The 16,699-nt window shown below is 40.3% G+C and overlaps 1 protein-coding gene across 6 annotated transcripts in view; it reads right to left on the bottom strand.

Moving 5' to 3' along the window:
* Positions 1-961: 961 nt before the first annotated feature.
* The window catches only part of DCLK1 (doublecortin like kinase 1), a 356,733-nt gene continuing 340,995 nt past the window's right edge, over positions 962-16,699 (bottom strand). For 5 of the 6 annotated variants that reach the window (XM_023208816.2, XM_023208817.2, XM_023208815.2 and 2 more), the window contains one exon: positions 962-6,131. In XM_023208816.2, the coding sequence (XP_023064584.1) occupies positions 5,967-6,131 (165 nt within the window). In that variant the 3' untranslated portion in view covers positions 962-5,966. The remainder of the gene's footprint in view (positions 6,132-16,699) is intronic. The other variant, XM_031934954.1, reaches the window with a different exon arrangement.

Genomic DNA, 16,699 nt, shown 5'->3' with positions numbered 1-16,699 from the left:
CAGCTAATTACAGGTTAGTGGATAAAACAACACCCTTCTCTGGAGATCCTGTGCACGTAGGTTGAAGGCTAAAATAGGGCTGAATGGTATTTGATTTATTTGTATTTATCCAAGTCAGTGGCCCAGGCAGGAAGGTAATATATGAAAAGGGACATTTTTGGAATAGCTGTTTTTGAATTATGCTCGTGAAATACACACTGTGCTACGGAGGACATGTGGGAAAGCCACACTCTGACCGCATGACTAATTTTTAAAGCCTTGCATAGAGAGAATTCCCCCCAAGAACACAGCTGGGCTATTCCTTCGTGGACTGAATGTGTCAATTATGAATTGAAGTAAGATGAAATTTTACTCCAGTATGGCATATGAACTGAGGAGTGTACCCTGCAGCCAAGGTATTATGTAGTAGTTCATACACCAAGTACTGCTATTATTTTATTAACTTTAAGAACATGTTTTACATAAAAACAGGCAACATCAAAAAAGCTCAGTTGATAAATGAACATACTATATCACAGATGATTTCATTCCTCATTAACCTACATGTATTAGCTTAAACGGAAGGATTAGGGGGAAAAATTGGATCTCATTCCACCTTTAATTAAGGATACAAATTGTTCCAAAGTTATTTCATTAGGATTCTGAAAATCAAAGATTAACCTGTGTCATCTGATCTATGCAGCAAGTGATAAATTCAGTATTTTTAAAGGAAACATTGAATTTTTTTCTTGAGTCAAATTGAAACCTTTCAGAAACTTGTTTAAATGCATCAAGTCCTACCCACCTTTTTAGTATGTATGAGCAAAATACTATTTAATTTCACACTCAACTAATCCTTTAATAATTTTCTTTCAGCCAGAATGAAAAAGGCCAGTATTAATTTCCTAATAAAATTTTTTTCAAAAGTTATCGAGGATATGACTATAACCTTGGACCAGTTTCAATTTCTTTTTATTTTTTCTGAGAATACACCAAAGATTAATGTCAATGGCAAGTGAGAAATTGTCCCTAGAGAACTATTCAAGGACTTTTTCTCACTACATTTGATTGGACTGGAATGAACTGACATTATAGCATTTTTATCATCACCTTTAAAATTCTATTTTCTCTTAGTAGCAACAGTGAAGACTTTAGAACTATTACTTACTTTAAATGAATAAAGTATATCACAGACAAAAATAGACACTTTTACATTAAAGCAACATCAAGGGCCTCAATTTCATTGAACAGAAACAAATACTGAAGAAATTTACAGGTATGATTTAATTTTAGAGAGTGCTCTTTCTTCAGGGAAAAAAATGAAACTAGATCTCTCATTTGTCTGTATGGGCAAGATATGGTAAACGTCATGATCAAAATACATGCCAGTTAGAAACTTGATCACAGAAATGATGCTCAGTGTTGAAGCCCAACAATAAACAAACAACAAACAAAAACCTCCACTCTAACCAGAGGCATTTAAGCCTCTCCATTGAATTTCCTGTTTCCCACCGGTTTATGACCCTTAATGTTACTGGATGAATGGCTGCATATTTGAGATGATTAAAAATAAAAGACAGGCTTAAAAGCACCTCCTCCTCTAGTATGTAATTACATACAAACTAAAGATTCCTTCTGACAGTCCTAGGAACCCCATTTGTTACTGTTTCATGTATAAGCACCATTGAACCAATTTTTAAAGCACATTTGCAGTTATCAAATGTTTAATGTGGCCTCAAGTTTCATTGATTTGTTTGCCTTTAAGCAAGAAAACAGTAAAGTGTGTTACTCTCCTCTGCTTCTTATCATATCTGAATTGTCAAAAATGTTAATTTTGGAAGGGCTTTTAATCACTATTTTCCCCAACAGACTAGAATGGCTCCACGAAATTTGACAATTAAGGAAATCTCTATCCCCAGAAGAAGCACATATCTGACCCTCTAAACTGCATGCAAAGTAAGGGTCTGTGTGAGAATATTTTTCCCAAACTCCTGATGGGCATGGCAGACAATATGTAAAAAAAATCTGAGTTTTGAACTGACCAACTTCAAGTCTTTTAAAATCCTTGGGCAAAAAAACCAAAAAATATCATCTAGCAGTTAAAAAAATTATTGACTTACAAATTACAGAAAAGATATGTTATCTACAATATATGCCAGGTGACCCATTAAATTTAAAAAACATATCGGAATGGGTAACTACATTAAAACTACCATCTTGGATTTTGTTGCTTTCCAAAATTCTGAAATCACTATTAAGGAGGCATGATACCAGATTTTGTTGTTGTTCTTTTCTTCGGAGAACGGGGAAGAAGTTGGAAAGAGAAGGAAGTAAACCTTCACTCTTTGGTACAGCCCTGTATAGCAAACTTCAGCCTGGGGCACATTTTTATGGTCACATTAAAAACCTTTGAGAATAGGAGTTTATCATAGAAATGCTGACAGATCCTAACCCAGAGAAGGGCTAGGAGCAACACAGTAATATTAAGAAAGCTCTCCCTCAGCACGGTTGAGCTTCAGCGCAAGGGACAGAGTTGTCTAATGGACGCCCTTGGCCAGTAAACAACCGTGATTTAATGTGCTTGAGACTTGCTCATATGGGAGCTCCGTGACCCTCTAAGTCAAATTTTCTTTTCGTTTTGTTTTCAACTGAAATACGCCTCAAAGGGTGAAGGATTGCAATTTTAGCCTTCATTCACGGATATACTGCTTTCTTTCAACAATATCTGACGGGCCTGTTAACTGCCACCCATGGGGAGCAGGTTGCAGGAAGGTCTCATTGAACACAAAACACCAAGTGTTTTCAGTAGTTTATTCACATTTTTTTCCTCTGTTTATTTTAATATGCACCACGTGTAAGTTAGATGAGGGCTACGGTAAAAACATTTTTGATGACTGAAATCTTACTTTTCCTTCTAACGATCTGGAGCAAATCACATATTCATTGATCATGACGAATAAAATGATTTCTGCTACAATGTTGAGAAAAAAATGTGTTCATTAATATGAACACATGTCTACAGAGATGATTTACACGATGCAAGTAATGAAAGAGTTCTTCCTTAACTAGTCAACTATCAAACTGAAAAGATGAATCTTAAAATTCCCTTGAAAATACCATATGGTTGGTCATGTGTCAGTAAAAGAAAGATGGTCCCCATCACCAGGCCACCACCATAAGAGAGCTATATTAAATACTTGGGAAAAAATATGGAAACACTTGTGGTGATGATTAAATTGATAATTACATAGATACACTGCCATAATGATACATATTTGTTCTATGATAAGTGAAATCAAAAATAAGATCAATTTGGTTATAGAAGTTCCTTAAAGAACACCACCACTTAATTATTTCAAACTTGAACTATCCCAAGAAGGTCGAGAAAAAAATTAGAAAGCACTGGCTAAAAGCAAAGCAATCTGGATACAACAATGTAGTCAGCATGCCTTGTGCTTGTCTGTTAACCCTCTGAGTACATCTCTGACATTCAGGATCTTGGTAGCTTAATGTGAGAAAGATTGCATTCCATCTGATTACTCAAGATTTCTACTTGACTGGTCACATTCCACTCTTTATTCAGCACAGATCACTCAAATTCTACAGTGATGTGCTGGGATCCCCATGATGAATGGGCCTTGCATTCTTCTGAGCTGCCCTTCTGCAGTGTGCTGAGAAACACTCCCCAGCTTCACACAGTCCAGAGTCCCCCCTGACGTCGATGAGAAAAGGCCTGAGCCATGCACTGCAGGCTCAGTACACTAGATGCTGTAGCAATATAGTTAATGCCCACAGAAAAAGCAGTAATTCAGAGAAAGAAAGGAAAATGACAGTCCACTGCAGGTAGGTCTCTGCCCATTGCATTCTTCATACTTTTAGAGTTGAGGCCAGGCTGTAGAGCTACTCCACAGCCTTGGAATAGCGCTTTGCTTTATCTTTCTAGAGAAAGCAATAATTTCCGACTAATTCAGTGTTCCTCATTAATATGGAATCTACCTACACACCAACACTCTTTCTGGTGTTCTGTGCCCCCCACCCCCACCTCCCCCCAAAAAACAACTCAACTAATTTACTAATTTATGCTACTTTGTGATTTTGTGTGTTATCGCTTCTGGATGCTCCGAAAGGGGGGAAAAAACCCTTCATAAATAATATGCTGTTTACATGTCAGGACAACACAGACCACAGAGATGAACCTAAATGTAAAAGAGAAAAAATTTTGGAGATGGCGTTGCGAAAGTAATGACATGTGATTTAAAAATCCATATTAATGTAGACCATAGTTTCAGGGTTGAAGAGTAAAAATGCAGCAAGTGAAGATCAATGTGCATTTGAAAATAAAGGACTATAGAAACGTTGTTCACAAATTTTAAGACTCTCAGGTATTAAAATATATTCAAACAGAGAACATAGGTACTGTTCAGCCACCAGATGCAAATTTCATGAGATATCCCTCCCTGGTTGTCTCATGGATCCCAGAGCTCAGCAAACCTTGGGAGCACATTTGAGCTGGGCACCTGCCTCTAAGACACGCCAGGAGAATCCTCTCTGAGCACTGCGGTGATGCCCAGAACCTGCGAATCCCCATTCTAAAATGGAATCTGTTCCAGAAGAAACTCAGGCCTGGAGACTCTGCACTAGGGAGATCGATTTGGTGACAGGAGTGAAAATACAGGTCTCAGACAGGACTTGGCCCAAAGACAGAAAAAACACTATGACCTCCTGGACAGCTAAAGACAGTGGTATTAAAAAAAATCATTTTAGGAGATGGAGGTTTTATCCTCAGGGATATCATCTAGGTCTTTCATCCTGATCTTCCTGGGAGACTATATAGGTAACCTAAAGGTGCACATGGAATTGTCTTGCCAGTGGTTTATTCACTGAAAACTTATTGTTAGAACATTCTGGATTGTGTTCCCAGTGTGCTTTCTCCTCAGCCATCTTGCAAAGCACCTGCCTCCAGGCTCCTTGTGCCCCAGCTCTCCTATGTGTGGATTTCATACTAGATGTAGATTGCACAGTGATGACCACAGTGCGTGGAAGCAGGTGAGAAAAAGCACAGGATGTTATTCCCTCTTACTGTTCGAAATTCCAGCCCTGCAGAGCACCGGGCAATTTATTGCTCTTTTCCACCAGTTGTTTCTTTCCTGTAGATGTCTGACACTGAGTAGAGAGACCCTCACTCACCAAGCACAAGACAAGCTATGGTGACTCCCTGAGAGTCTGCGCTGGTGCTAGCAGCAGCTGATATGGAAGCAGCATTTCTGGGGCATCATCAGTACATCTTCATGTGGAGACAATTTGGGGGGGCACCATCTATTTCCGGGGTCAAGCTCTTTGCCACAAACCCAATTCCCTCCACTTGGGATGCAGAACTCACTGCAACTGACAGTCATATCTCTAACGAAAAAAAAATCTGTTTCTGAATAGGATTGTGAAGAAGAAAGAATAGTGCGTGTGTCGCAGTTATAAACCTGCCATGTTCTAAACCCACAGAAAAGGACAAACAAGATATCATTCTAAATGTCCTTCTTTTCTGGACATTTCAGCATCTAACAACACCCCTTGATCTGCAGTAAAATCAAGAAACATGTGTGTATACATCCAAAGACCTGAAAAATTCCCCAACAAGAATTCTCAGTAAAATTCTATGCACTCAGAGGGTTAACAAGTGCTATATTACATACTGCAGATCCTAGCTTGACTGATGAAAACATTCATTGCTTCTAAGTTTAAAAAAAAATTGCAAATTGGCCTTAACCCTTTGAGGACTCTATTAGCAGCAAATTACCATCTTCACAATCACCACTTGTCATCTCATTCAGTAAAGGGAAACCGCTACAAAGATACCTGAAAACACTTTCAGTTCTGCCATTCAAGCATTGAGCGCTAGATAGATCAGATGAAACTGTTGTACACAAATTTTGGGGGAAAAAAATCTCAGAGTCTCAAAGGGTTAAGCTAGGACTTTGAGTAAAAGGGTCTTATTAAAAGGGCGAGTTGGGGGAGCGAACAGTCTCGGAGGAGCTTGGGGAGTAGTCTTCCGATTCCGAGTTGAGTTCGGGAGGAGCTGGCTGCGCCTTGTACCGGCTCCTCACATCCTGGTTGCGTCTTCGTCGGAAAACCTGCCTCTCCTTATCAAGAGCGGTGGTCTAGCAGGGGCATAAAATGAGAAAGAGGACAATTAGGGCGAGGGAAATGGCAAAACAAACTCTTTCTAGAACTTTCTGAGGTCAGAAAAAACACACTGGCCAAGTTCACCTGTCCATCATGGCACACTTTTTGTTGACAGTCACCACTCTCAGGGAGCCCTCTGCTCCCCACAAATCCAGGTCTTTAAGGGACCTGGTCATGACATCTGCAGGCACAGGCAGGATGGATGGTGTACTGGGTTTGACCCTTCCCCACCCCTCCCCAGACTTTTGCTAGCTCCACATTTATTTACCCTTGGTGGCTCCTAGGCTAGCCAGAGGACACCCCCATCTTCTCTGAAAAGGGGTGCCTGAGTCCTGTGTGTAAAAATCCCCCTTGGGCAACTTCAATTAACATGCAGCTCGGGTAGCTGCATAATACAGATGAAAGGTGATGAAGTTGTCAGTCAGACATGGAAATGGAGCCACGGCTCATCCTGTTCTTTTAGCACCTCCTCACTCTAAATGATCTTATTATTTGTTGATGAGGGAGTGTGGATGAATTTCTGGGAAGGATTGGTTTAATTTTAATGAAACCAATGCCTGAAATTGAACACTGCTTTGAATGCAATTAAACCAAGTGGAAACCTTCCCACGCATTTCACTTTACAAAGTTCATTTTCATCGTAGTATGTGGTAATTTATGAAACTGAGATTCAGTTTTATAGGTATTCCAACTCCCAGTCTCTATGCGTCAATTTCCTGAGGAGACCTCCGAGGAGTCCCCGGATGTGCTATCTGCCTGTAGCTCTGGAAGTTACCATGACATCAGAATGGGGGATGGCATGACTTCATCACAGATTTAGTGGTGTGGGGGAAAATGGGGTCATTACAGAGAAACCTTACACAGAAAGCAGAAGAGTAGGTATGAGGTCTGAAGAAAAATATAGAACGCATATAAAAGTTGAACGCGTTCTTGTTTGAAAATCCCTCTTTCAAAGGATGTAGCCTGGAGGTTATTCTGCTTTTAAGAGATTACTTTTCCTCTATGGGGATATACGCCACCATTTTTCCTCTTGAAAATTTACTGTTAGCTCCTTCAAAGAACAGAGATAAATTTATAGCCAGCCTGGTTCTGAGAACAAAGCGAAAACTAAGCCCCCCATACAACTGCAGTATAGCATTAGGGCAATCTTAGATCTAAAATAGGCCAATCAAAGTTCCAAACGAAGTAATAAAGAGATAAAGAGAGGCAGTGTGTAGAACCAGTACAGTAAATGGCTTCGTTAGGCTGAACTGCTCTACTTTAGAAACTATCCACCCACTGAATGAACAGTGTTACAAACCAATGAGGAAGATAAACTTCAATAATTCACTTCTTGTCTCACTAGATTGTTAATACAATGATTCAGTAACTGGTCTGTTGAAACGTCTACCTTTGATTCTACTTGTTGAATTTTTAAGGACGCTCATATAGTTGTTAGTCTTATACCTATTGACTTTATGATATTTTCAGTGTCATAAACCCAAATTCCTAACTTTATTTAAAACATTGTAAAGTTACAACACATGGTATTTTGCTTTCAAAGCAAACTGAAATGTTCTGTTTGTGTAGAGTTGAATGTTTGTTAAAAAAACAGACGTCTATTTAGTCTGCCTTACATAAAAAGCATTTTGTAGTTAATCCAAGAGTAATATAAATACCTCTTGGTCATAAGAAATCTTTCTATTTCTACCTCCTTGAGAAAGAAAAAAGTCATTGGCATTGAAATTAATTCTGACTTGTGAACAGAGGCGGTCAGATGTGAGGAAGAAAAGCACATCGGGTTTTTGCGTCCCACTCTGTCAGGGATTTTGCGTCCCACTCTGTCCATTGCTGACCATTCACCCGGGTTTCTCATCTTTTAAATAAGGAGCACCTTTCCACTGTCATAGAGTTGCTATAGGTAGAAATGGATGTGCAAATGCTTTCTAAACAGTCAAGACTCCCAGAAATGTAAGGTGTTCTTTTCTTTACAACTTGATGTAAGACATTGTTTTAAAATCAAATAACTGCAGGTTATAGAAAAGCAATGTGCACAAAGCCCACGTTAGAACTTAACTCAGTACGTTCCCTCCTTCCTTTAGTTTCACTGGCGCCCTCTTGATATTTACTTCATTTCCCCATTATCCACTTAATACTTCACACTCTTAGCTGCAGCCACTGAAATACACCATTCTCCACAAATACTGTAATTCAGTTTATGCAGAAGCCGGTGGCACTTAATGTTGAGTCCATGCTTGGATGGTCCCCTCACCCTCATTTTCACCTTCATTTCTGCAAATCCTTATAAGCACAATCATATTCCCTTCCTTACTTGTCCTGCCTAGAAAGCCCTTCCCCTGTACCTGTTGAAGCAGTCAGTTCTGGCCACTCCTACAGATTTCCCTAGTCAGTAGCTTTCTAAATGTTCACCTTTGTAGATAAGGCCTCATGTACAAAGGCTCCTGAGCTTTCAGGTGCATGGATCCCCAGGATGCTCATGACACTTATTCTTGGAAATGTATCATGGTCATGGGCATGTGTCATGGAATAAGTGGTTCAAGGTTGTCTCTATTGGATTTGCAGACTCTTAGAGTTGAATGAGGGTTTATAAAGCATTTTTGTCCAATGCTCTGTCTTTACAGGCAGGGAAGCTGAGGCCTAGGCATGTGGAGAGACTTGCCCATATGCATTGCTAACTAGGAACAGAACTCAATCTTCTCCTGTGCAAAGCCCAAGCAGTGTCTTCCCATTTACTCTGAAGTTTATTGAAATGATAAATTAAAGTCACTGCACTCCCAGAAGCTCATCCCTTCTCTGTTCCCAGCCAGCATGAGCTAGGGAAAGACATTGGCCACAGGTAGTATCAAAGGCCAAAAGACAGTGGCTTCTCCACATTGATGATCCGAGAAACTTCTCTTTGTAGAAGCAGACAGGATCCACCATGTGGACAATCCCGTGAACACATTCTGAATTTTGACGCTCGTAAACTCCTAAGGAGACCTGAGTCTGATGACAGAGGTGCAGTTTTCTACCCCTCAGGTCCTCATAATATTCTCAAACCAGCACTGAGGACTCCCAACTGACTTGCTCTCAGAGATGTTCCAGAGGGCATCACTGCCCACAGGTCTTTCCTTCTCGGCCCCCCGCCCACTCTGCTTAGAGAAAGTATTTTAGGAACTTCTTTCTTCTCTATTTCCATGACAATCTAGTATCGTTATTGTTGTTCATCCTGCCTGCACCATAATTGACCCTAATTAACTGTTTTCCCTACCACATTGTAGACTCTTTGGAGGACCAAGGTCAAGCCTTGGATATCGTCTCTGTGTTTTCCACAGTTCACAGCACACAGTAGACACTCCATGAACTTTGTGGCATTTGAAAGATGGGAAACAATGAAGGCAACCTGTTTCTCTTTCTTCAAAAACTTTGTGGCTTTTGAAATATGAGAAAATATAATAGAGGTGATCTGCTTCTCTCTGGAGCACCCACCTTCTGGTCCATTCTGCACACAGCTGTCAGGTCAATTTCTACAAGGTCCAATTAATTTATTTACAGCTCCTCATAAAGCCCAATTTCTTTCCTTGGCCCAGCCTTTGCCATGTGCTTCCAATAAAAACTTCCAGGGTGTAGTACCTATTATTACTCAAAATGATCCTATGGCATAAGTAGAGTCATTGTCTTCCTTTAGTGGACACTTGATTTTCAAGCACAACATCTGTTTACTCTGCCTATGGTTAACTATACTTTAATTTCTCTTTGGATACCTCCTCACTGCCACATTCCATGATTCCAATGAAGTTGACCCTACTCCTATCTCTGGGAGTAGGGTTGGGGTGGGCTTGTGACTCAGGAGTAAGCCTGAATTTACTGCATTCCCCAATATCCATGAATGGCCCAAGATGGGCACCCGACTCCGTCAATAGGACGTGGTAAGACTTTTGCTGGAACTTCACATTTATAATGAACCCCAATTTTGAGAGGCTGGCAGGCCTGGAGCTGCTTCTCCCATCCTGGGTACCATGTGAATTCCAAAACTAAAGCCAGTACAGGGGGGCAGGACTGGAGATGTCAAGAAACCAAGCATTAACTGAGTGCTGGATCCATCCATCACTAAAGTCAGACTCAACCTGTGAACCTTTCAGGTTATGTAAAAGAATACATTTCCTTTTTTGCTTAAGTCAGTTTGGTTTTGGTTTTCTTCACTTGCCATAAAAACAGTCCAAACTGATATATCTCTGAACGTGCTTTAATCATTCTCACATCTACCTCTTGGTTCAAGGTACTTGCCAACATGAAATTACCTCTCTTCCTCACTCTGCTCACTCAAATTTATTTATTCTTTTTTTTTTAAATGGAGTCTCACTCTTGTTGCCCAGGCTGGAGTGCAGTGGCACCATCTTGGCTCACTGCAACCACCGCCTCCTGGGTTCAAGTGATTCTCCTGCCTCAGTCTCCCAAGCAGCTGGGATTACAGGCGCCCACCACCACACCCGGCTAATTTTTATATTTTCAGTAGAGATGGGGTTTCACCATGTTGGCCTGGCTGGTCTCAAACTCCTGACCTCAGGTGATCCACCTGCTTTGGCCTCCCAAAGTGCTGGGATTACAGGTGTGAGCCACTGCGCCCTGCCAATTTATTTATTCTTGAAGACTTGATCAAATTTTACCTTCTGTACCATATTTTTTCTTTCTAAACTCCTTAGGCAAAAATTGTTTTGACCAAACTTTTGGGAATTAATTGCACACTAACATTCTATTTTTTTTTTCTTTGCATATTCCCCAAATACCTTGCCAACTATTCTATGGGAGAATTTGAAACTTCTTTGCATTTTCCAGATGATGAGTAGACTGTGGCACACATATTAAGTGTGTATTAAATACTTCTTAATTAATATAGCATCATTTTAGGGGACTGTATACTTTCTGAATAATAACAATAGCAAAAAATAGAATTCAAAGCAACTCTAACACAAAAGAGTAAGAAGTTAAAAGTATTAAGAGTCAATATTTAAGACTATAACTTATGTTTCAAATATGACCAAATTCTTATGTCAGATAAAGTTAAAATTCTCTTACGAATTCACTCATCCAACAAGCATTTACTGTGGTCTAATTTCTTATCATACTAAACACCATAACGTATGATGTTTAGAAGTTTGTGGCCACAAAATTAACTTGACTCTAAAACAGGTGCAGTTCATCTTTTCCAAATGAATTTGATAGCCCAGATATGCAGTTTGGGACAGATGAAGTTACCAAGGAAATAGCACTATAGGCTACTATATAAGTTTCACAAGGTATTGTCATAAAATATGTAATCCAATTGAAAATGTCTTCCCCGCCCCTGAAAAAGAAAAAAAGCATTTGAAACATAATTTGTTCCTCTGAAATCCTGCATCACAGCTTCAGATTCTGAGCCCTTTCAACCACTTCTAAAAGGCACCTTTACTATTTTTGTTGGTGGGGTCAGGGGGGAGTCCTCAAGAGTCAACATGATTTTGTTTGTGTGTGCGTGGCTAGCTTTACTCTTTATCAGTCACAAAAAAATCCCCAGACATCAAGCAAATAGGGTCTCTTTTTAATGCCTATTTTTGTAAATTAAGGATGTCCTCAGGTATAGGCTTGAGGCTCCATGAACACTTAAGAGTTCCTAATGGATTTATTATTTTATTAGTTATTTTGTTCATAGTTTGTACCTTTGTCGGAACCTACATGAATAGGCTTGCAGTAGAATTCCCAAGTGTTTCCTTAGTAAGTTACCACTTCATTAAGAGATCCTAAGAGACTCTGAAGAGTGCGTTATCACATTTTGGTGCTAATTATCACAGGTTAGAGGTAAGCAAGAACTCTCTTGAGATTCTGGAGTTGACCAGTGGTAACCAAGGATGCAGCTCTAACCTAGTTACTTCAAATATGTGCATGATAGAGACTGCCACGCTGTGTACTGGGTGGGAGCTGAGTAATGATGGCCTGGGGGAAGCTGGTAAAGAGAGAACACATGGTTGATTAAATAAAATGGTATAGAGAAATGGACTAATATAAACCTGTCCTACCCAGAAGAAACACTGCATATTTCTACCGTGAACTGTAAGCCCTGGCTTATCACAAAACCCTTAGCAGATGCCAGATCAAGTGTGAAAACAGAGGAATGGTAAAATAATGCCAGCCACCTCAGCAACTCAGGTGGTTGCACACGTGGTAGCTGAAAATCTTAGAGAAATCCCTCCCCATCATGTTGGTGCCTGCCATAACACCAGGCATACATAACTAAAAGACAGTGCTTGCCTATTATCAGATTTATTCCCATAAAGGATACATCTACTGAATTTGGCCAGTGGCCTATTCTGTTACAATGAAATGACAGTATCCTCCACATGTGCTCAGATAGTTTAAATCCTTTGTTCTGACATTAAATTTGGAAACTCAGTATAAAGACATATGAACTACCCATCTGGTATGTCTGTAATGTTAAAGGAAAAACATAGCATAGAGGAGGAAGGTCAGGAATAATCAAGAACATGAATTGAAGCATTAGCTTAGATTTTGCCAGTCTGAGTCACCCCATGTCTCTAATGCTTGTCTTGTCTGGTAGCTTAAGTTTAATCCCCTTGGAAGCAGCAGTAGGTGGAAGTCAGGAGAATTAGCTTTTTGTCCTAGCTCAGCTAATTATATGACCTTGGATATGTTTTCTAACCACACTGAGCCCCAATTTCCAGGTCCATAGACTGAAGGGGGGTTATTGTGCATGATTCTCTAGGGAAACTTTCACCTATGAAATTCTATGAATATGCTTAATATCACCATCAATCTACTTAATGGGTTATGTTTTTCTCTTAGCAAACAATAGGCCTTACAGTCTATGGACCAAACATATTTCTGTTCTGTAATACTTGCAGGATTCACAAGAGATGTACTCATTTTCATTGTGAGGCAATGTTTTCTGTCATGGCAGTAATTATTGGATTTAAGTAACTGCATTTTTCAGAGGCAAATGTTGACTGCTTTTCCTTTTTTGCTTTTCTTAATTTATTGCTAGCCATCACATACAGTCTTCATTTCATTAATAAAAGAACATTATTGTGCATTTTGCCTTTTAGTCCATCCATTATTCATACTGCCTAGGAGACCGAACTGGGGATGCAGCTGCTGGGACATTAATCTCAGGAACCCTTTCTTTTGCTTACCCTCACTCTGCGGGGACTACATTACGATTTGCTTGTCAGTTTGGAAATGTTTTGCTTGCTAGTAAAATTAAACTGACAAATCGATTGAAATAGCCACCCTCCTCATTTTATTGGGCTTACTCTCATGCTTATTGCAGTTGTTTTGTTTTGCTTTCATATCCTTTTGAGGTCTTGCCAGAAATGACACAGTATCTGAAGACATGGCAAGGCTTTTCTTAAAGACGACCATTAAAATGGCAAAGGGAGGCCTTCGTGGGATGCAACTGAGTAGCCTTCCAAGCTGCTTACTTTCTTGGCATGATTATCTTAAATATTATTCCCCATTTTCCTGGGAGAGCTGACCTCAGGCTTCTGCACTACTAATCTTAAACATAGGCTTCTCCTGCTGACCTGGTTATTAATAGAGTCTTAAATTGGCCTAGCTCTGCAGTGGGTTTCTGATGGCCTCCCCCATCAGACAGTTAAAATTACAGCCAATTGGTGGGGGTTGAGCTCAGGACAAAATTTGTGTGCTTCCTCTTCCCAACAGCCCCTGATTTTCTTATAGGAGCCCAACCTCAGTGGGGTTGCCGTGTTTGCTCTCCATCAGATGAGTAAACTAAACAGCAACCAAAAGCAGTTTGCCTTAAAAAAATCTATGAAAATATAGTGCCTACAAAGCAGGTGAGTCAGGGGTAGTTCCTTTTATTGCACAAACCATTTTAACCTTGCCAAAAAGCTTAGTCCTGGATTGCTAAAAGTGGGATGTTATTCTGGAGCATCTCATATGTGATTTGATTGCCCAAACTTTGATAGATCCAAAAACGTGTCTATCCTGAAAATCAGTGAAAAAATGGTCCCTTCTTTGGAGAGTTCAATCATTTATTTGTTAACTTTACAAATATTTATTGAAGGCATTTTCTACTAGGCAGTGGAGATATAGTTTTTAATAAGCCCTAATCCTGTTCTTGTGGAATGTGCATTTGTACAGATGGTGCCTTTTAATTTAGACATATTTTCCCCCTAGAAAGGGTGTTGGAAAACTTTTCTGGAGAGGGCCAGATAGTTAATATTTTAAGTTGCGTAAGTCACATGGTTCTCTGACTCAACTACTCAACTCTGCTGCTGTAGGGCAAAGGCAGCCATAGACAGTTTGCAAATGAATGTGTGTGACTGTGTTCCAATAAAACTTTATTTACAAAAAAAGGAAGTGGGCTAGATTTGGCCCATTGGCCGTGGTTTGCCAATTCCTGTCCTAGAGGATCACATTTTAAACTTATACTTCATCAGAATTTTTGGCTATAGCTACTTCAGGTAAAACATAATGCCATAAATACTCACAAGAAATATAACATATACAGTACTGAGCATTTTACCCTAATCAGAGCATTAAAAAAGTTCATGATTCTACTTTAATAACAAATGCCTCTCTCTGAAGAGAGATCAGTTTTCTCAGGAAAATCTGTGGAGTGAGTGATTTGCTCTTGAAAGTCAGGGAAACATATATCAATTTTTTTTTTTTTTTTTTTTTTTTGAGTTTCTTCTTTGGGCTGGGGTGTGTGAAAGCACTTTTGCACAGGCAGGCTAATTTAATCCTCACCACAGAGTTTGAAGGTGGATAACACTCTTCTCCTTTTTGTAGGTGTGGAAATTGAAAATCAGACGAAGAATGTAACTTGCCCACGGTTACTCTGCAGGAAATGGTGTGGACTAGATCTAAACCCAGGGCTTCTTGACTCCAAAGCCACACTCTCTCTGTACACTGGGCTGCCAATCTTTAATTAAGTTAATTTAATCTCAATCTCCATTACTTTTTTTTTTTAAGATGGAGATTTGCTCTTGTTGCCCAGGCTGGAGTACAGTGGTGTGATCTCGGCTCACTGCATCTCTGCCTCCCTGGCCCAAATGATTCTCCTGCCTCAGCTTCCTGAGTTGCTGGGATTACAGGTGCCCACCACCACATCCAGCTAATGTTTTATATTTTTAGTAGAGATGGGGTTTCACCATGTTGGCCAGGCTAGTCTTGAACTCCTGACCTTAGGTGATCCACCAGACTCAGCCTCCCAAAGTGTTGAGATTACAGGTGTGAGCCACCACACCCAGCCTCCAAGACTTTTTAATTTCTAAAAGTGTCATGTGACTGACATATATTTGAAAATTGTTTATTTCAGCCTATGAATACTCACACCCTTTCTTTTCTTTCTTTCTTTCTTTTTTTTTTTGAGACAGAGTCTGGCTGTGTTGCGCAGGCTGGACTGCAGTGGCCGGATCTCAGCTCACTGCAAGCTCCGCCTCCCAGGTTTATGCCATTCTCCTGCCTCAGCCTCCCAAGTAGCTGGGACTACAGGCGCCCCCCACCTCACCTGGCTAGTTTTTTGTATTTTTTAGTAGAGACGGGGTTTCACCGGGTTAGCCAGGATGGTCTCTATCTCCTGACCTTGTGATCCGCCCATCTCGGCCTCCCAAAGTGCTGGGATTACAGGCTTGAGCCACCACGCCCGGCCTCACACCCTTTCTTAATAAAAGATGTGTCATACTTATAATTAAGTTCTTTATGTATGATTTCTTGCGCATTTATACCTCATAAAACCTCCCTCCTCTCAATGACCTCAATAAGGAGCATTCACAAAGTATGGCAGGAATGAATATGAAGAAAAGAGCACAGATGTTTACTTTTATGTCAAAATGAGGGAAAGAGGTTCTGAGGCAAGGGCAGAATAAATATGATACTACACAATTTTCAGTCGATCCGGAATCATCAGGAATCTTAGGAAAATGTTAAAATCTCTCTTCAATTTACACTCAGTGATTAAGACTTGGAATGCCATGGCATTTTCTCGTTTATAATAATAAGCAAGCTACATTTTAAAAAGACTTATATGTCATTGGAATCCTCTCTTAAGGGGCCTCTGAAAACAAAACAAAAGAAAATAAAAACTCCGTGAGCAACCTGTTTGAGTTGGGAAATGTAACGCAGATGTTTCACTATCCCCATGTTCTTTCTAATGACCCTTGGTGACCTTCATGCCACTACAGGCATAGGTATAGGTATCACTCATCTTTTGAGACTATGGCCTAATAGCTCATGCTTGGGTATCAAGGTACAACTGCAAGACCAATCCTCACTGCTTTCCTGAGACTTCTCTCTAATCACAGTCTGAGTGGTTTTGAAGTTTAAACCTATGACTTTTCGATGTGTTAAATTGAACCCCCCCAAACTTTCTGTTACAGAGGGAGCCTCCGGAGTGGGTGGAGCATCTGCCCTGCCTGCCAACCCTGCTCTGGCTCTCCGCGGGGACTGCATTCTCACCCTGCGGAGCAAGGCCAGGACAGCTCGCCACCGAGCAACCTGCAATGCATTGCAACTTGCTGTGTACATTTGGCTGCTTCTGACCGAGGCT

This window comes from Piliocolobus tephrosceles, chromosome X, assembly GCF_002776525.5.
Source record: "Piliocolobus tephrosceles isolate RC106 chromosome X, ASM277652v3, whole genome shotgun sequence".
NCBI classification, from domain to species: Eukaryota; Metazoa; Chordata; class Mammalia; order Primates; family Cercopithecidae; genus Piliocolobus; species Piliocolobus tephrosceles.
This window is presented reverse-complemented; position numbering and strand designations above follow the sequence as displayed.